Below are 21,490 nucleotides of genomic sequence, written 5' to 3' on the forward strand. Positions count from 1 at the left end.
GTGTGTGCCAGTATTAGATCCTTTCCCCATACTTATTCTATCTGTATGCTGAGCAAATAAACGGAGAAGATGGATTATATGAAGAACTCAGCATCAAGATTGGAGGAAGACTCATAGTACAACCTTATTTGCTGAAAGTGAAGACTTAAATCCCCTTACTGATGAAGATCAAAGAGCACAGCCTTCGGTATGGGTTACATCTCAATGTCAAGAAAACAAAACTCCTCACTGGACTAATAAACATCGTCATGATAAATAGAGAAAAGATTGAAGTTGGCAAGGATTTCATTTTACTTGGATCCACAATCAATGCTAAGGGAAGCAGAAGTCAAGAAATCAAATGATTTATTGTTCGGCAAATCTGTTGCAGAAGACCTCTTTAAAGCAAAGCTGTTACTTTGAGGACTAAGGTGCATCTGACCCGAGTCATGATATTTTCAATTTCCTCATAGTCATGTGAGATCTGGACAATGAATAAGTAAGACCATAGAGAAACTGATGCCGGTGAACAACATTGAGTATACTATGGGCCAGAAAAACAAGCAAATCTGTCTTAGAGGACGTACAACCAAAATGTTCCTTAGAGTCAAGTATGGTGAAACTTTGTCTCACGGACTTTGGACACGCTATCAGGAGGGACCGGTCCCTGGAGAAAGACATCATGCTTGGTAAATGGAGGGTCAGTGAAAAATAGGAAGACCCTCTACAAGATAGATGTATTACCACACCGGCAGTAGCAATGGGCTCAAACATAAGATTGCGATGGACAGATGTGGGCAGTGTGTAGTTTTGTTGGACATAGATAGGGTCGCTATGAGTCGGAACCAACTGGACTGTACTTAACAACAGCCACATGGCAGGCCCAGTCCTGGGAGGAGGGGAAGGGTCCCTCTGAGGAGATGACATGCCTGAGTTTGAATCAGTAGAAGGTGCTGGCTAGTGGGTTATTAGGGACAGGGACTTGGGTCAATGTGAACAGCTAGTGCAAAGCCCATGAGGTGGAATGTGTTTGAGAAGCCACAAGTAGATGGGGTGGGCAGTTTGGGTTTAATGTGGAAAGACACTGAGGAGAGGATGTGGGTGAATTTTTAAGAAGAGCCCCACTGCCAACTTGGACTAAGGGTTAGGCTAGTGTTGTGTGTGTGTGTGTGTGTGTGTGTGTGTGTGTGTGTGTGTGTGTGAGGGTGAGGGTGAGGTGAGTTCAAATCCTAAAGGGTCTGCAATATGGTGCTGGCTGGAAGCCTTACAGGGCTGGGATTCCTGTACTCCTTTCACAACTGGAGAGACAGACCAGAGGGGGCCCCACTGATGGAAAAACCACAGCCAGAACGCAGCCAGAACCTGGCCTTACTGTTCACCCCAGTTCCAGGTATTCTGGGATGTGCCATGCTGGGAGCCAGGGAGTCTGTGTATAAATTAAATTCCTAGTTTTCTCACAGGGCTAAAAATAGGAGCCGAGCTCTGGTAATGTAGTGGTTACCAATTGGGCTGTGAACTGTAAGGTCAGCAGTTCGAAACTACCAGCTGTTCCGCGGGAGAAAGATGAGGCTTTCTGCTCCCGTAAAGATTTACAGCCTTGGAAACCCTGTACACAGGGTTGCAATGAGTCGGAACCAACTCCAAGGTACATAACAACACCAACAATCATTGGAGAGTGGCTGAAATGGTGAGCCCCTCAGGTCCTTGGACCCTGGGATAGTTTCCTCAGGGAAAAGGGAGCAGGGTTGTGCCCCTCCTGCTCTTCTGGGTAATTATACTCAGTTCCCTTTGAACCAATACATGTGTACTCTTCAAAATGGACCCATTTTACAGAAGGGAAAACCGAGGCATACAGGTTTATTTGTGTCGTTCCCCCCTCCCCCTCCCCCAAGCACCAAGCTGGGGTGTGTAGGGAGTGAATTCTAGTTGGTTTGGGCTCGACTTTCTTGGAATGGTGGCGGTGTCTGGGTGACCTAGGCCTTTAAGGATTGCTGCTCTACCCTTCCCCCAGCTTACCTGCTTCTCAGGGAGCCTGGAAAACTCCTCTGCCTCAGGGCAGACGTTTGGGCTCCTCCCCCCTGGGATAGATAGCTGGGATAGGTGTTTAATAGCCCAAAGGTGCAGCCCCCGGGCCCCCCCCCCAACCACCTGCTACTGGCTACCCCGCGCAGAGGTCTGAGTGCTGCAGGGGCCGTCGTAACTAATTCACACTCCTCTCACCGGACTTGAGGAGGGAGCGCGATGGAGAGGTTAAAGGCTGCGCACGAACCCCTCACCACACTCAAGACTAGGGACCCAAGCTTAGGCCAGTGGGGAATTTCCAGAAATGGGGCGAGGGCTTTGGGTCGCCCTGCCCAGTTTGCGTTTATCTGAGCTGGAGCCAGGGCCCAAACTAGTGATTAACCCTTAGGGCTCCCATCATCGCCTTCCGTTCGCCTCAGTTTCCCCCTCTGCGAAATGGGGCTACCCCGAAATGAGCATACCCCGGGAACTAGAACGTTCCACAGACTGGTGACACGGGGGCCCGTTTTTGTTTTGACTCTCTCCGTATGGTACGTTCCCGGGTTCCCAAGAGGTGGTGACAATCTGCGGGAGAGGCCATCAGGACTTCGCGAGGAACCGTCCCTGGGGCCTGGGGCGCACTCTTCTCCAAAACCCATTCCCGCTGCGCAACCCTTCACCGCAGAGCTCCGGGCCCCTCCCTCTGTCCCCGACCCCTTCCCATTTGGGGGGGACCCTAGCTCCACCCTTAGACTAGTCTCTAATCCCCATCACTATCCCCATTCTACAGAGGTGGAAACGGAGGCCCTCTGGGACAAGTCACTAGCGCCAGGTCGCAGTGTAGGAGACCAGGGTAAAACTCAAAGTCCGGAAAGCCCCTCCCAAGGGTCTGTGGGTGGGAAGAGGACCCTGATCCTGCGAAGGTCCGATAACCTACCAGAGCTGAGGCTCAGTCCCAGCCCCTCCCCCATGGGCGCTCTCAGACCCGCCCGCGCCCTCCGCGCCCTCTGCGCTCCAGCCCTCAGCGTGCACTTTGCCCATAGTCCCTAGGCAGGGGGCGGGGCCTCTGCGTCGCCTCCCCCCCTTTCTTTTATTATTTATTATCACTTAAAGGGGCCGCGACCTCAAAATTTACGTCTACACTCTCACCCTACTAACAACCCTGGGCTAGTTTCTGCGTCGCTTGAGACTGAGCGCGGGGGTCGAGGGGGCGTCCGGGGAAAGGGGAGGGGGCCTCGCGAGACCCCTCCCCGAGTCCCGGGCCGCCGCGCTGAATCACCGGCGAGGTATTTGCATCTGAGAGCGATTTGTCACCCGGTGATTTGTCTGCGGGGCGGTGAGCGCGCCCCGGGGGTGGGGGGGGCAGGGCGCGTAGGGGCGGGGGGAGGCCGCGCGCGGGGAGACTTTTACCAATCGAGTCTGATGGGGGTGTAGACGCGGACACGACTGGCGTTACGGTGAGTCGGCGCGCGGCGCAAACCCGGCGACGGCCCGGGGCCAGCAGCGCGCGCAGCCCGGGGGCCGGAGGCCAGGCCGGGCAGGGCCGGACGTGAATGCGGGCGCGGGGGCATGCGCCCCCCGACTGGCCCCAGCGCGGTGAGGCTGGGTCAGGGACGGGCTGGCCTTTGAAATCGCGGGTTCCGGCCTTGGGGTGGGAGCAGCGTGCCTGGAAGTGAATAGGGGGTCCCCAAAGTTAGGCAGGAACGTGGAATGGGGGCCTAAGGCCGGGAAGGCGACCCTAGCCAGTGGGGTTTGTACGCACCGGTCTCCTTAAAGACCTCACTCACTCCGCAATTGTACAGGGGCGCGCGGGGGTGATCGGGGGTCACGAGCGCGCGCGCTCCCCCTCCCCACCCCAGCGGAAGGAAATGGTCTCTTTAGATGCGCGCGCGGGGGGCTGCGCTCCGGATTTTTATTTAATTTTTGTTTTCGTCGTAATCGGGTGTTTATTCGCGAGCCCAGAGAGAGGTGGGGGCACCAAGCTGAGACGGCAACTCCGGACGACCCTCCCTGGCTCGGTGGGTTTATTTATAAAGTGTAAGCTCCAAGGGCAGAAAGGGGCCCCCTGGTGACAACACGGTCCCCGCGGTTGGGGATGCGGTTCCGCTCCCTGGCGGAGTCCCAGGGAAGAGCCGCCCCCCACAAGTTTTCATCCCCCCCCAATACAAAAGCGGACTCAGGAAGCGCAGGGAACGCGCGCGTTTGTCAATCCCAACGTTCGGCGTCGGACCCCAGGCGGCGGGTTTGTCAACACCTTCCGTTTTCAGTCGCTCCGGCCGGAGGGTAGCCCCCGCCCCCCATGCAAATCGGCCGCTTTCCAAGAAGTCTTTGAAATCCAGACTGGGGTTTTCGTCGTTGTATTTCTTGTTCAGTTTTTTTTTTTTTTTCACTTCCTCCGGTTGCCCCCACCCCTTGACTTTCTTTGCCCCCTCCCCAGCTTTCTGATCCCTCCCCCTCCTCTTCCCCTCGTGGAGCGAGGGGCCCCTTTCACCACCCGCGGGCTTCAAGCTTGCACAATCTTTAAATAACCGGGTTTTGCAAGGCCCGGGCCCCAGCGGCTGACCTCTCTCCGGGCGGCATTGGGGGGAGGGTGTGGCCCCGGATCCCTCCCCGATCTTCCCCCAGCCCCAACGACCATTCAGCACCCCCACCCCCGCCCGTTCTGTCCTGAGCCTGCTAGCCCCCGTGGGGTCGTCATAAAGTGTGGGGGCGCCGAGGACAAAGGGTTCATTAGGGGAGGGGTCTGGAGGGGGGTGGGCGTCGCCAGCTTGGGGTTAATGGCGGCGAGGGACCCAGGCCTGGGCCGGGGTGGGGGGGGCCTCTGGGGTTCCCACCTGTCCCCACCACCCACCCAATGAGGAGGCCTGTCGAGCTCTCCCCTCCCCCATCGTGCAACCCGAACGGTCATTAAACCCAGCGAGCCTGGGAGGGGGGGCTTTCTGGGGGGAGTGGCTTCCTCTGGCCTCTTCCTTCTGCCCCCCAAAGGGGTGGCGTCGCCTGGAGCATTTCCGTGGGGGGGGGGCTTGTCTTGAAGTTGTCAAAGGTGGGGGAGGGGCGATAGACCAGACACAGGACAGAAATGTCCCTTCAGCACTTCTGGGGCTGGTGTGGGGGGTGACCGCTGCTCGCCCCCCTCCTGCGGGTGGGGGGTTGGGTGCTGCTTTTGCGGTCTCTGAAGGGCAAGGCCCTGCTGGTCACTTCCCTGCCCAGTGGCCTCTGAGAAGGGCTTTGTATCCTGGGACCCCAGACAGATGGGGACACTAAGGTCCTTCAGTGACGTGGCCCTCCAAACTTCCCCACAGAGGCCACCCACCTGCCCCCCATCCTACTGCCCCTTTTACCCCAGGGGTCTGGTTAGATGGTGTCTGGGTGGAAGGAGAGAGCCCAGCTTCGTGTGCAAGACACCCCCACTTCCCACTCCTGCCCCCCATGCCCCCGTGGGTAAGTTACCTGGTGATAGGGGTCAGCCTCACCACGCCCACCCCTTGGAGTTCCTGCCCACCCCTCCTTTCTCTGTGTCTGACTGGCTCAGGGTGTCCTAGGAGTCCATGGAGGAGGGGGAACATGCCCCCTCCCAACTGTCCCCACTGTGCCCCATCTGGGGTCTCACTGCCCAGCCTGTTGGGTTCTGCCCACTGTTTTATTGGTACCCTGGGCAGGTGGGGGTGTGGCCCAGTTGTGGTGGGGGGCTGTGTCCAGGTTCTGGGTGTGTTGGGATCTCCCAACTCATGGTGGACACTGAGCACTGCATTCTGGGATATGCACCCCCTTTAGAATCCCAGGCACCCTCCTCCATGGTTTCTCTTGAGTTCTTCTTGGTCCCCGTGCCCCATTGGAGAGAAAGGGGTCGGGGTGGGTCCATGTAGGAAGCATGAATGACTGGTCTGACCTCAACTAGACCCAAGTTCAAATCCCCAGCCCTGTGTGGCCTTCTGTGACCCTCTGTCTCTTCACCTGTAAAGTGGGAACGGTACACCTTCACTTAGGTGTTGTGAGGTGGGCACTGTTACCCAACGTCTTTTGCAGATAGGAAAACTGAGGCCTTCTATCAGAGGAGCCCTGGTGTGGCCCTGTAAGATTAGCACTGGACTACAAGGTCTGTTTGAACCAAAAGTTTGGAGGTTCAAACCGTATTCAGGGTCGCTATGGGTTGGAACTGACAGGATGTCACTTAACAACAAAACCAGAATAAAACAGAAGAGCGCAGGCTGATAAACAACAAGTGCCCAACGTTGGTCATCTGTTTCTGTTAGTCCAAGACCAGGCAGGAAACTTGGCCGCCCCTCCTGGCTAGACGACCTAGAATTTAGAACCAGAGTCAGAACTCTTCTGGACTCTGGCCCCCGGAGCCAATCAGAATTCAGGAGTGTGGACCCTTTTGCTCTGACTATGAAGTAATAACCCATGCTCTCCCCTGGCAACCGCGCTTTTCTGTGGCTCAATGGCTGGGGGGGGGTGTCTCTCGAGGCCCTGCAAGTGACCCCCACTTCCTGGGCCAGCCGGAGGGGGGCAGATGGGGAGAGTGCTTCACCCCCAAGTGAGCACCCATCCGGAGGACTATGAAGGGATTTTCCCAGTGGCCTCTTGGGAGGGATGGGACTAGAGGAGCCTGGCACCCTCTGACGGACTCTCTTGCCCCCACCCCCAGGTTTCTGAATGAGCCGCGCCCCTGCCACCCAGCATCGTCGCCCAGCCTGACGAGGATACACCTCTGGATTGCTGGCATGCCCCGCCAGCTCTCAGCCTGAGCCAGGCGGCCCCGCCCCCACCCCCTGCCACCCTGCACTGCCCCGGCTCCCCCGCGGCCCCCACGCTGCAGTGCGGCCGGGCCCCTTCCCCGCAGGGGCCGCCCCCGCCGCCCACCCCCGGTGCCCGGGGCGGCCCGGCCCGCAGAACCATGAAGCTACAGGCTGTCATGGAGACCCTGCTACAACGTCAGCAACGTGCTCGCCAGGAGCTAGAGGCCCGGCAGCCGCAGCCTCCGGAGCCTTCTCCTGGCCCTCCGACCCGAGCCCACGCTGGGCCCCCAGAAGAGGACAAGGAGCCCGACAGCGCTCGTATCCAGCAAGCCCAGATTGCTGCACTGGCAGCCATGCGTGCGGTCGCAGCGGGTCTCAGACACTCAGCCAGCCCCAGTAGTGACTCTGCCGACAGACCCCCGGGCTCCGGGGATGAAGACACAGCAGCCGGGCAGGGGGTGCCGGGCTCTCCCGCCCCACCAGGCCGAGGCAGGGAGGGACCTGCGCATGCTGAAGGGGACGGTCACTTTGAGGACGTGGGCTCAGACGAGGACATGTGAGTCGGGGCTAGGGCTGTCGCCTAAGACTTAGTCATCTCACACCTGTAAGATGGGTGGTGAACACCCTTCTGGTGTGTTCCATGACAAGACACAAACCTAGTCTTACAAGCACAGTGGTGTCCAGTGGAGCTTTCTAGAAGGTAGAAAGGGCCCTCTTCCTTTACACTATCCACTAAGGCCAAGTGTGACTATCTTGACAAGTGGCCAAAATAACCAAGGAACAGAATTTTTAAGTTTGTTTCCGTTGACACCGAACCAGCCCATACAGGACAGGCTTGGGTCAGATTGTTTTGTTAATGTGCTCCCTACCCCCAACACACACACACCCCTCGTCCAGGGTCCAGCCACATGGAGCCCACATCTAGCTGGGAAGATGGTTGACCAGCAGAGAGGAGAGGGCCAGTTCCAGTATGTGATCTGGGCTGCCAAAAAATCAAGTTGCGCTTCTGAAGGGGTGGAAGAAAGATCTAGAAAGTATGGCAATCACAGGATGGCTCGTGCTGACTTACTCATCCGTAGGGAACGGTTCCATGTTTCCCCACCACATCAAACATGCTGCTTCTGGTGCTGGCTGGCATCTGCCTCTCACCACCCCACAGCACCTTCCTCCAGAATTAAGACCTCTTTTCAAACTGACAGTCCCTGACAGATGAAGTACCCCATCAGCCAGGGGAGCACGGTTTGCTTGTGGTATGGTGCTTTAGTATCGGCACCAAATTGGTAACCCATAGGTTGACTGTTGGAACTCAGCAGCTTTCCCAGAAAGCCAGTATGGGTCGGAATAGACTGGGCAACATGCAACAACTTACTCATCTGCAGTGAACAATGTTTGTTGTGTGTGAGTGCGTGTGTGAAGCCCTGTGACCCTGTTCACTACAGATAGTAAGTAAGCACAAGTCAGCTCGTGCACCCGTAATTACTACCAGGAGAAGGAGTGGGAAACGTGGTATAGGAGTTGCAGGGGCAGAAATGAATGTGGGTCTCCAGGACCCCAGATGGGAGGGGAGGGGAGGGGACGATGGGGTTGGCAGGCGGATGTTTTTGCAGCGGGCACTCCTGTTGTTCTGGCTGAGTCAGGGACAGAGCAGGGCCACCTGTGTCCTAAACAGGCAACAACTGGGAATGCTCTCCCCAGCCTCAGTTGTTGGGGGTCACATTGGGGGACTGAGACCTGAAGCTTGTCCTCTGTCTGTACAGGAAGCAGAAGTGGGAGGAAGAGCTCGAGGGGGACCTGGCCGACGAGGACGAGGATGTGGACGAGGATGAGGAGGATGAGGATGACTATGAGGATGAGGAGGAGGAAGATGAGGAGGAGGAGGGGCTGGGACCCCCGGGTCCTGCCAGCCTGGGTTCTGGAGCTCTGTTTCCCCGGAAGACGCAGCCACCCCAGCCCTTCCGTGGTGATGGTGTTCCCCGGGCACTGGGCAGCCAGGAGCGCCAGGGGCCTGGCCCAGCCCATCCCGGAGGGGCTGCCCACGTGGTACCCTCACTGCTGCCGCCAGACCATGGGGACTGGACCTACGAAGAGCAGTTCAAGCAGGTAGGCTTAACACTGCTGTGCAGGCTGCCAGGGCCACAGCCGTGTTGGGTGGGGTGGGGACTGTTGTTATTCAATGTGGGGGAACTTGAGCCCAGAGCTCCACGGTGCCCATCTCTTGAAGAACGATGTTTTAGTGGACACAAGGCGTTCTATGTGGACGGCACAGCGGGAGTGAATGCAGTGTGTTGTCCAGTGTTGAGCGTAGCAGGTGCTTTGGAGGTTGGGGCAGGCGACAACTGCGCTGATGTCATACAAAGGGACTAAGAGAGGGACGGAGGCTGGGGACTTGTGGTAGTGCTCGCTAGAAGGACGAGGGTCTGCTTGTACGCTCTTGTAGGAGAGCCACGTGCTGGGTAGTTAAGGCCGGGCCCGCCAAATCTCGGGAGTCCTGAGTGGTGCGTGGAGCCTCCAGGCTGCAGCTGGGGTAGGAGGAAGTGGAGCCACCATGTCCTCTCCCAGCGGGCGGCTGAGGCAGAGGAAGTGGCCGAGCAGGGCAGCCTTTGAAGTTGGCCACTGGGCCAGGCAGATGGAAACCAGATGAGCATCCATAGAGCTGCATCCCAGCTCAGCCAGGTGGCGTGCCCAGAATGGGAGCCTCATGGACTCCCCATGCACGGTGTCTGGGAGGACTTGGGGGGCGGTGTGGCTTCCCAAGAACCCCTCTTCCTGGCCCCCAGTCGCATGCTTGTCTTCCCTCTGAGCCTCAGTAGCCTCTAGAAACTGGGAACGGGAGTGCAATGGAGGTACTGGAGGTGGGGTGGGGTACAACATGTACAAAGGTCCTGAGGTAGGAGGAGAGTTTCTGGGAGAGGCCGAGGAAGGATTCATCCCTGGATGCAGGCAGAGGTGTTAATGGCAGCCAGCAGACGTCACCCCTCGATGCTGGCTCCGTTTGCATCAGTAGCCTTGCTTGCTGCACGCTTGGCCCGGTGGGGGCTCCCAGGCTGGATGCAGTGACCCTGTGCGCAGAGATCAGCCAGAACCTGAGCTCAGGGCCACCAGCCTTGGTTTCCCTCCATGAAAAGAGCCACTTGATCTCAGAGGCTGGACTATGGCTCGTACCCGTGATGATGAAGGCTCACATACTGGGCCAAGCTCTACAGGCGGCATGCGAGCGCGTGGGGACGAGTTCTTTTGATTTATTCACCAGATGTTCCCTGTCTGCCTCGGCCCAGCTCTCGGGGAGCCACGGGTTGGGGCGAGGCTGAGCTGGCGACTGTGGGGTCAGTAGGACCCCCTCCAGCCCCTGCCCCCAGCCCTGTCCACGCTCCCAGACTACTGAGCCCATTGCTGATCAGGGAGGTTTCAGGTGGCTAGGCCAGGTGGGAGGGACAGGGGATGAGGGGTCAGGTGTCATGACCCCAGGACCCTCGATGTGTTGGCCACAAAGGCCTAGGGAAGTGCAGGCTTTCAGAAGCATTATCCTCTTCATCCGGGGCGTGATGATGGTGATGTCGGGGTCATGGGGGCCACCCGTTCAGAGATGGGGAAACTGAGGACTGTCAGTATCAGCTGTCAGTCTGCGGACACGTATTGAGCACCAATCAGGTGCCGGTGCCACACAGGGCGATGCTGCCAGGGGGGACAGTCTGCTGCCTGTCCTGAGTGTACATCCTAGGATCGAACAGAGCAGCCATTGGGTAAGCGGTCCTGAGGGAGGGGGCTTCACCTTTGTGGCGCTGTGGGTTAGGCACGGGCTGCTAACCGCAAAGCCGCCAGTCTCAAACCCCCAACCACTCATGGGAGAAGGATGAGGCCCCCCTGCTCCTTTAAGGATTTAGTCTCAAAACCCCTATTTTGGGTTTGCTGTGAGCTGGAATGGACTCTCAATGGCAGTGTGTGTGTGTGTGTGGGGGGGGGGGATCAGAGGTTTAAGCACTTGACTGTGAGCTGAAAGGTGGGCACGTGGAGAAAGGTCACAGCCTTGAAAACCTGTAGAGTGTAGTTCCGCTCTGCACACACGAGAGACCGATTCCACCGCTAACAGCGGCAGGAACACTAAGGGAGTTGGGAGTCACAATGACAGGTGGCACATAGGCTCCCAGGGGGTAAAGGTCACAGCCAAGGAGAGGTCCTGGAGGGGATCTGCGTCGGAGGGTTGTAGGCAGGCAAGCGATCTGACCTGTGGTTCTAAGATCATTTTCTGGGCCTGTCTGTGGTGAGGACCAGCAGCCAGCACCACCCTCCTGCCTGGCTGACCTGCCAGTGTCAACAGTGGACTGGCCCAGCTGGCCAGCAGACGTCGGACCCTGTCGGCTCTGGCATCCTTTCCTGGCACGTGGCAGTCTCGGCCACCTGCCCGCCCACTTGGCACCGTCCCTGCCCCTCACTCCTGGTTTTGGCAGGCTCAGAGCTAACTTCCTCCCTCAAACCCTGGTCACGGCAGCTGTGAGTCTGGGGCTGTGAATGTGTATAGAAGCGATTCGAATCTTAGCCCAATGCTGGACTCTAGAATGCAGCGACAGGGCATCCAAACCGTTTTAATGCAAACCGTTTTCTCGGTTCCTTTCTGTTTTTATATTTTTATTGTAAGGAGCTCTGGTAGCGTAGTGGTTACGAATTGGGCTGCGAACTGCAAGGTCAGCAGTTCGAAGCTACCAGCTGTTCCGCGGAAGAAAGATGAAGCTTTCTGCTCCCGTAAAGATTTACAGGGTCGCTATGAGTCGGAACCGACTCCACAGCACTTAACAACAACAACAACATTGTGGCAAAATATATATAACAAGGAGCTCTGGTAGCATAGTTGGTTACAAGTAAGGCTGCTAACCTCAAGGTCAGTAGTTGGAAACTACCAGCGGTTCTGCGGGACAAAGATGAGGCTTTCTGCTTCTGTAAAGATTTATAGCCTCGGAACCCCATTCAGGGTCACTATGAGTCAGAACCGACTCCATGGCACATAACCAACCAATAGATACCAGAAAAGGTACCATCGTAACCATCTTTCAGTGATGCTAGTGAGATTCGCCACGTTGAAGAACCACTACCACTCTGTTGTTTTGAAGTGCCGTCGAATCGATTCCGACCCATAGCGACCCTGTACAGGGTTTTCAAGGAGCAGCTGGTGAGCTTGAACCGCCGACCTTGCAGTTTTAACGGCTTTGCAGTCTGGCGCACTAACGCGCAGCGCCACACCCACCAGGACCCCACTGCGACTCTAGTTTCAAAAATTTTTCCTCACCCAAATGCAAGAGTGGAGTTACAGAATGGTTGATCCGCCACCTCGGCAGTCAAGCCCACCAGCCACTCTGTGGGAGACAGATGAGGCTTTCTGCTCCCGCTATGATTTACAGCCTCAGAAATCCTACACGGCGATGCTATGGGTCAGAAACAACTGAGCGGTATATAACAACTGAAGAAGAACCACCTCCTTCCTGGCCCTCCCAGCCCAGCTCACCAGCAGTTCGAATCCACCAGCTGTTCGGTGGGAGAAAGATAAGGCTTTCTGCTCCCGTAAAGATTTACAGCCTGGGAAACCCTGTACAGGGTCGCTATGGTGATATTGTGAATAGTGCAGCTGTGAACATCAGGGGAAAATTAGCTGTTTACGTTCCTAACCCCACAGACTCTTAATCCCACATCTCAACCACCTCCTAATGATCCGAATCTTTTGTGTATCAACAATGCAGATAATGTTGGGATTTAAAAAAACAACAACACTGATTTATTGAGATGTAATTGAGCAGAACATGTGGACACAATGGTTTAAAATTAAGAAAGGTGTGCGACAAGGTTGTGTTCTTTCACCATACTTATTCAACCTGTATGCTGAGCAAATAATGCAAGAGGCTGGGTTCTATGAAGAAAAACGTGGCATCAGGATTGGAGGAAGACTCATTAACAACCTGCAATATGCAGATGATACAACCTTGCTTGCTGAAAGTGAAGAGGACTTAAAACATTTACTGATGAAGATCAAAGAACACAGCCTTCAGAATGGATTGCATCTCAATGTCAAGAAAACAAAAATCCTCACCACTGGACCAATAAACAACAGTTTTATCAACGGAGAAAAGATTAAAGTTGTCAAGGACTTCATTCTTCTTGGATCAACTATCAACACTCATGGAAGCAGCAGTCAAGAAATCAAAGGACGTATTGCATTAGGCAAATCTGCTGCACAAGGCCTTTTTAAAGTGTTGAAGAGCAGAGATGTCAGCTTGAGGACTAAGGTGCGCCTGACCCAAGCCATGGTATTTTCAATAACCTCATATGGATGCGAAAGCTGGACAGCGAATAAGGAAGATCGTAGAAGAATTGATGCCTTTGAGTTGTGGTGTTGAAGGAGAATACTGAAAGTGCCATGGATTGCCAAAAGAACCAACAGATCTGTTTTGGAAAAGTGCAGCCAGAGTGCTCCTTGGAGGCTAAGATGGCTAAGCTTTGTCTCTCATACTTCAGACGTATTATCAGGAGGGACCAGTCGCTGGAGAAAAGGATATCATGTTTGGTAAGGTGGAGGGAGGGTCAGAGAAAAAGAGGAAGACCCCCAACGAGATGGATTGACCAAGTGGCAGCATCGATGAACTCAAGTGTGGCAACAGTAGTGAGGTTGGCCCAGGATCAGGCAGGGTTTCGTTCTGCTGTGCTTAGGGTTGCTATGAGTCGGTACTGACTCGATGGCACCTAACAACAATTGACATGTCATACAATGCATCCATTTAAAGTATGTGAGTCAGCGGGTTTTGGTCTGTTCACACATATGAGTAACCCACTCCACAATCAACGAGGTACCTCAGTGGGTTAAGCTCTGAGCTGCTAACCACAGGTCGGCGGTTCAAACTCTAGTCGCCATTGTCAACTAGAGGGTTGTTGTCAAGTGCCGCCAAGTTGCTTCCGACCCGTAGCGACCCTGCATAAGGTTTCCTTGGAGCAGCTGGTGAGCTAGAATCACCGACTTTGTGGTTCAAACCAATTTTGCAGTCCAGTGCATTAACCCACAGTGCCACGCCATTAACTTGGGTAATGGTGATGGTGGTGGTGATAGTGGTTATATGCCGTGGAGTCGGTTCCGACTCATAGTGACTCTGTTACATACAGGGTTTCCGCGGCTGTAAATCTTTACAGAAGCATAAAGCCATAAAGCCTCATCTTTCTCCTGCAGAACCGCTGGTAGTTTCGAACTGCTGACGGTGAGATTAGCAGCTCGACTCGTAACCACTATGCTACCAGAGCTCCTTGGGTAATGGGGAAGACAATAAAAGAAAAAGGAGAAAAAAAAAAAAAGATTTCAGTCTCGGAAACCCAACAGAGCCAATGATTCTCTGTTCTATAGGGTCCCTATAAGTAGCGAGGTCTCCAAGGCAGTGAGTTTGTCATACATTCTAACTCAAGACCATATCATCACCCCAAAAGGACACCCTATACCTGCTAGTGGTCCCACCCACATTGTCCCCTCCCACATTGCCACTTCCTGTCTATGGATTTACTTCTTCTGGATTTGTCATATAAATGAAATCATACACGTGGCTTTTTGTGTCTGGCTTCGCTCCCTGGGCATTATGTTTGTAAGGTTCAGCTACGTTGTGGTGTGTGTATGAGATGTTCATGCCTTGTTACAGCTGTCGTGTGGATGGACCACCGTGTTCAGCCACTCATCTGTCGATAGATATTGGTTGTTGTAGCTTGTGTTGCGATGAACACGTGTGTGCATGTCTCTGAGTCCTCGCTTTCGTGTCTTTGGGGTAAATACCTCGGAGTGGAATTGCTGGGTCAGATGATAGCTCTGTGTTTAACTTTTTGAGGAATAACCATTGTATATTCCAACCAGCAGTGGGTGAGGGATCAAGCTTCCCAGCATCCTCATCCTTGCCAACCCCTGCTTTTCCCTAACTTCTTGCTTCCAGCCGTCCCTCCTAGTGGGTAGTGGGTGGTGGGTGGTGGGTAGTGGGTGGTACCTCACTCTGGTTTGGATTTGCATTAAACATTGGGATTTGTCCCTGCTTTCCGAGGTAACGTCTATGTGCTAAAAACACTTGCAAATAAGTGACTGTCTTGTCCCTCATTCCTGTGTAGGATGGATGTTTTCCACATGCTGTCTCATTTCATCTCATTTGACCCCAAGAGGGAGGTCCTGCTCTTGTCCCCATTGTGCAGATGGGAAACTGAGTCACACCACTCGTGTATGAGCACACGGGAGCTGACAGAGTTGGGATTTGACCTGAGGACCCGGGGGAGTGGGTGGGTGGGAGTTCTTCCTGCTGACCCGGCCCTCAGACCACCTGGTCTTCATGTGGGCCCTGCCCAGCCACCTGCTCCCCCGACCCAGCAATGCGAACACCTCAAAGGCACCTTCAGCAAGTTGCTGTTTTTGTTAAGTGCCATCAAGTCGGTTCTGACCCATAGACAGGGTACAATTTAGGGAGTTTTTTGGTCCTTTTAGCTTTTCTAATTACAGAGCCATGTCTGCACACAAAGATACACCTATAATGATGTGACCTGTGAGTTAGTGCACTGGACTGCAACGTCGGTTTAAACCACAAGGTCTGCAGTTCAAGCTTACCAGCCACTCCTCAGAAACAGGGTTGCTATGAGTCGGAAGCGACCCAATGACAGTTAACAACACTACACACACAACACACACCCAAACAAGGGAGCTTCAAAAAGTCTGTGGGAAAACGGTGGAATTGAAAAGGAGTAGAATTTTTCCATGAACTCTTTGAAGCTCCCTTGTATGTATTAAGCCGATTTTTGATTCCAGGCGTAAACCTTCAGAACATTCTCCATGAGGGGATGCAAACCTCCTAACCTATCAGCCATTTACCTGTTGAGAAACCCGTAACATTTCTAGAGAAAGTTCTGCCAGATAGAGTTGTATGTGCGGCTTCCTGGTTATCCCACACTGTTGTCACCTCATGTCTGTCTGTCCTCTGTCTGTCTGTCCTCCGCCTGTCATGCACCTCCAGTTCTAGCCAGTGACTTCGGAGCTCTCTCTTGGGGGGACTGAACCCCCCAGTGTGATGCAGCGTCATTTCAACACTGGATTGAACATACTTCATCAGAGGAGACACGCAGGGCAGTTTGGAGAGGGGCTCAGAGAAGAGGTGGCAGACATTTCCCTCACTCTGCTTGGGAGCCGCCTGTGATGGTTGTCTCTCGGGAAATCTTTGCTTTGGAGTCAGGATCCCGGTTGAGACTGTGACAAGAGCAATGAGCCGGTACAGAGAAGAGTATATGAAACAAGAGAATCCGGTTTTCGACACACAAAATCTCAAAGCACTATGGGAAACGGGACTCACTGCTGGAAGTTAGGGAGGAGTAAAGGGAAGGCTGCACAGAGAAAGGGGCATTGAAGCTGGGGCTTAGCAGCTTAAGTAGAAGTTTGCCAGGGGGCCAGAGAAAAGGCAGAGCAGTGTGGCTGGATCATAAAGTGGGAGCGGAGCTCAGAGGTGGGCTTAGGAATTGAGTTAGAGAGGCGCGTGGGGGGGAGGTATGGAATTGGGTACGGGGAGGTGGCGCCAGGAGCCTTCTGCGCTGGGGAGAGAATGGAGGGGTGGAGGGGTGCAGGGGGCAGGGTCCAGGCAGAGCGGAGGAGCCAGCGCTGTTGGCCAGGCCTGCAGGGCTGCGGGTAAGGATGAGTTGGGAGTTTTCCGGGGATGACAGGGGTTCTTGGTGATGTGCCAACGCAGATGAGGGCCAGAGGCCAGGTGGCAGCCTCCCAGCGCAGAGCTGTCTGGAGGTTCCAGACTGTGTGTTTGCTGAGCAGGCTCAGAGCCAGGTCCCGTGCCCCCCCCCCCCCCCAGTGCCTGCTGACGTCTTCCTGGGGCGCTGGAGCCTGGGTGGCGTGTGTGGGCAGGGGAGGGGGGTCAGAAGCCCCTTGGGAGCCCAGCCCTCCCCGCCTGCCTCATCAAAGCCACTGTGGCTGCTGGCTCAGGGCCATGAGGGCCGTGGCGGGTGCAGGGATGGTGCCTGCCCGCCAGCTCCTGGCATGGTGCCCCGACCCGTGCCAGCACCGGGAACTACGTGCGCTGACTCAGCCGGAAGAACCTTATCTGGCCCTTGCCCGCCGCCCAGCCACCCGGTCACCGCCACTGTGCCTGGTCCCACACCCACTGCCCGATCCACACCCTGCTGCCAAGCGTCTGGCCGTGCCCCACGCTTTCTAATAACACACGCGGTGTTGTGGATTGAATTATATCCCTAAAACTGTGTGCTATGAACCCTAACCTCTGTGCCTATGGTTATAATCCCATTCCAGACTGGGTTGTCTTTGTCATGTTGATGAGGCAGGTATCTCCTGTTAATCTCCTTTGAGATATAAAAGAGATGAAACAAGCCTGCTAGGAAAAACACAGATGGAGTAAGATAGATGCCAAAACACTTGGAGATTTCCAAGGAACACGGAAGCAGAAGGTGAAAAGAAATGACCCTTCTCCCAGAGCTGACAAGAGACAGAGAGAGAAAGCCTTCCCCCTAGAGCAGGGGGTCAGAATTTGGACTTTTAGCTTCCGGAAGGTTAAAGGCATTACAGACCTAAGACACACATCCACAGTGGGAAACAGTGCCTGGTGGGTAAAGCGTGGCCTGCCGGACATGGGCATGGTGGGCCTCGTCTGGTCCTGTCCCCTTGATGTGGACATGCACAGAGGGACATGTGATCTAGATGGGGTCCCAGGTCAGGGCCTGTGTTCTCCTGAAACTGGGACAGGCAAGGCAGCCAGAAGACCATTCCTGGCTCTGCTGCGTGCTTGTCCTTGAACAAGTCATCTCACCTCTCTGCCTCAGTTTCCCTGTATGTAAACTAGGGGTAGCAGCGATCCTTACATCCCGAACTGTACCAGACACTAGGTGAATGCTGCTGTGAGCAGCCAGAGAGTCGATCCCTGCTCATGGCGACCCCATGTCTGCACAGTTGTTGTTGTTAGGTGCCATCAAGTCGATTCTGACCCATAGCGACCCTATGTAGGGTTTCCAAGGAGCAGCTGGTGAGCTTGAAGCACCAATCTTGCAGTTCCAACGGGTTTGCAGTCTGACGCATTAACCCACAGCACAGTAGAGTTTCGTTTTCAAGACTCTGGCCTCTAGGAGGTGGATTGCCAGGACTTTCTTCCGAGTCTTTGCTGGGTGAACACTTAACCATTTGTGTGACCCAGGGGGATCCCCTGAAATGGAGAGTGTGCAGTTGGAGTCCCTTGGTATCCCATTATAGGCATGTGTCCATGGGTCTCCTGCGCCTCGATTGTGGATACATCCAGGGCGTCCTTTGTTTTTTTTTTTCTTTTTTAAGGTTTAAATCTTTTTGCAATTTATGGTTAAATGTTTACTGAAGATAATTCAAAAACAATTGCAGCACATTGACAAGAGCTGCCAGAAATTCAGAAGAGGCCGTGGAACAAGAGATATCACTGCTGATGTCCGATGGATCTTGGCTGAAAGCAGAGAATATCAGAAGGATGTTTACCTGTGCTTTATTGACTACACAGAGGCTTTCGACTGTGTGGATCATACGAAATTATGGATAACATTGCAAAGAATGATAATTACAGAACACATTCTGAGGAACCTGCACATAGATCCAGAGGCAGTTGTTAGAACAGAACAAGGGGATGGTTTAAAATTAGGAAAGGTGTGCACCAGCGTTCTATCTGTCCACCATATTTATTCTATCTGTATGCTGAGCGCATAATCTGAGAAGTTGGATTATATGGAGAACATGGAGGAAGACTCATTAATGACCTACAAGGAGCTCTGGTAGCGTAGTGGTTACGAATCGGGCTGTGAACCTTAAGGTCAACAGTTCGAAACTCCCAGCCGCTCCGCGGGAGAAAGATGAGGCTTTCTACTCCCGTAAAGATTTACACCCTCGGAAACCCTGTTCAGGGTCGCTATGGGTCAGAACCGACTCGACGGTACTTAACAACTTAACAACAATATGCAGATGGCACAACCTTGCTTGCTGAATGCGAAGAGGACTTGATGTAATGGAGCACTTACCAATGAAGAGCCAATCTAAGCCTATAGCATTCAGTATAGATTGCAATTCAATGTAAAGAAAATAAAAATCCTCACCACGGAACCAATAAACAACGTCACGAGAAATAGTGAAAAAAATTGAAGTTGTTGAAGATTTTGTTTTCCTTGGATTCACAATCAACACTCATGGAAACAGCAAACAAGAAAAATCAAAGCACGCACGTATTACACTGGGCAAATCTGCTACACGACACCTCTTTAAAGTGTTCAAGCGAAGATGTCCGTTTGAGGCTGAGATGTGCCTGACCTAAGCCATGGGTAGCTTTAGTCACCTCATATGCATATGAAAGCTGGACAGTGAAAAGGAAGACCAGAGAAGAAATGATGCATTTGAACTACGGTGTTGTCAAAAAACACTGAAGGTGCCATAGACTGCCAGAAGAAGAAACAAACGAATCTCTGTTGGAAGGATACAGCCAGAAGGCTCCTTACAAGCAAACATGGCCAGACTTTGTCTCTCCTCCTCTGGACGTACTATCAGAAGAGCCCAGTCCCTGGAGAAGGACATGATGCTTAATAAAGTGGAGAAAAAGAGGAAGGTCCCTCCCCATCCCCACCCCCCCAGTGGCTGTTGCAACAATGACCTTAAACACAGCATCCCCTGTGAGGATGGCCCAGGAATGGTCAGTGTTTGGTTCTGTTGGGCGTGGGATTGCTAGATGTAACTTAACGACAGCAAAAGTATTCCATTTTACAAATGTCGGGCTGTAGACATTGGCAAAAATCTTCAGTTTCTTCATTTCGATACTAGTTGTAGTGGGTAAATTTGAATAGCCATATTTAACTGGTCTTCCTTGTAAGCACTTGGCTATTATCCTGGGAGTCCTGGTGTGGCGCTGTGGGTTAATGCGCCAGACTGCAAAGCCATTTGAGCTGCAAGGTCGATGGTTCAAGCTCACCAGCTGCTCCTTGGAAACCCTATACACAGGGTCACTATGGGTTGGAACCGACTCGACAGCACTTCACAACAACAACAACAACAACAGCATTGTACTTCAGGACAGATCGTGAAATGTGTGTGTGTGTGTGTGTGAATTTATTGTGAATTGAGTGAAGGTTTACAGAGAAGATCGTCAGATATACGTTCAACCAATCAGACACTTTGTTTCATCTGAATGATTACTTTCCCCTCCATGCAACAACACACAGACACACACACACACACACTCCTGTCTCTTCTCAACTTTGTCCTTAGGAAGATGGTGCCCTTTTGATTTTGAGCGATTGACCGTTTCATGGTGAGCAGGCCTCGCTAATGTTGTCGTATACTGCTCCTTCCACCCAAACCTGCCCACTGCTTGCCTGAAAATTGGGCCACAAGAATGAGAATCTTCTTTCTTCAGGATGAATGTGACATCATTCCTCTACAATTGGTCATCCTCACATTTCAGCTCACTAATGCCCGGTGTGGTGCCGTAGGGCAAAGCATTGGACCGCAAGGTTGGTGGTTCACACTCACCAGCCGCTCCTCAGAAGCCCTCTACAGGGAGGCTGAGTGGGAAGCAAGTCAGCGGCACATAACACGGTGCCTAGGATGTTGATCTTTGTGTTTTCCATATCCTTTTTGATCGTTTCCCTGTGCACCAAGATGCTTTGATAATTATTGGTGATTGGAATATAAAAACTGGAAACAGGATCGATGCACAGTTGGAAAACATGGCCTTAGTGACACAAACAATGACAGATATCATGTGATAGAATCTTACAATACTAATGAATGATGCCTTGCAAATATCATTTTTCAACACAATGAACAAGACCTTGCCAGAGGGAGCCAAATCAATTTCACCTGTGGAAGGAGCGGCTCCTCAGTCAGTTCCGGTCAGCGGCTGACTGCGGAACAATTGATTGCTCATGTCCAAATTCAAGTGGGAGTGGAAGGACATTAAAGCAAGTTCACAAGAGCTACAGTATGTGACAAAGTATGTCCTGAATTTAGACACCATTTCAAGAAAAGATTAGACACATTAAACACTAACCACTGAAGATCAGATGAATTGTGGGATGGCATCAAGGACATCGATGTGAATGAAGCAAAAAAGTCATTAAAAAGACAAGAACGAAAGGAAAAGACCAAAATGGGTAGTAGAGACTCTAAAATTTGCTCTTGAACCATAGAGAAGCTCAAGCAAATAGAAGAAATGAGGAAGTAAAAGAGCTCAACAGAAAATTTCAAAGGCAGCTCAAGAATACAAGATAAAATATTATAATGAAATGTGCAAAGACCTGGAGTTAGAAAACCAAAACAGAAGAACACGCCCAGCGTTCGCAAGCTGAAAGAGCTGAAGAAAAAAAATTCGAGCCTTGAGTTGCAATTTTAAAAGACTCCGTGTATAAAATAATGAGCGATGCAGAAAGCATCAAAAAAAGATGGAAGGATACAGAGGCGCTTACCCAACAGAACTGGCCACTATTCAACCATTTCAAGAGGCAGAATAGGATCCAAAACTGAGGATATTAAAGGAAGAAATCCAAGCTGCAATGAAGGCACTGGTAAAAAAACAAGCCTCCAGGAATTGATGGAACACAAACAGAAACGTATCCATAAATGGATGCATCCCTGAAGACACTCACTCATCTATGCCAAGAAATTTGGAAGAGAGCTACCTACAGCTGACTGCAAGAGATCCGTATTCATGCCCATTCCAAAGAAAGGTAATCCAGTAGAATGGGGAAATTATCAACCAATATCATTAATGTGA

At 52.9% G+C, this 21,490-nt stretch overlaps 1 protein-coding gene across 1 annotated transcript in view; it reads left to right on the plus strand.

Annotated features, from left to right (window-relative positions):
• The first annotated feature begins 6,877 nt into the window (after positions 1-6,877).
• ARID3A (AT rich interactive domain 3A (BRIGHT-like)) overlaps positions 6,878-21,490 on the plus strand; it is a 40,173-nt gene continuing 25,560 nt past the window's right edge. Inside the window, exons 1-2 of the mRNA XM_006876710.1 lie at positions 6,878-7,275; positions 8,477-8,819. Of these exons, the coding sequence (XP_006876772.1) occupies positions 6,878-7,275; positions 8,477-8,819 (741 nt within the window). The remainder of the gene's footprint in view (positions 7,276-8,476; positions 8,820-21,490) is intronic.

This window comes from Chrysochloris asiatica, unplaced genomic scaffold (assembly GCF_000296735.1).
Source record: "Chrysochloris asiatica unplaced genomic scaffold, ChrAsi1.0 scaffold00409, whole genome shotgun sequence".
NCBI lineage: Eukaryota > Metazoa > Chordata > Mammalia > Afrosoricida > Chrysochloridae > Chrysochloris > Chrysochloris asiatica.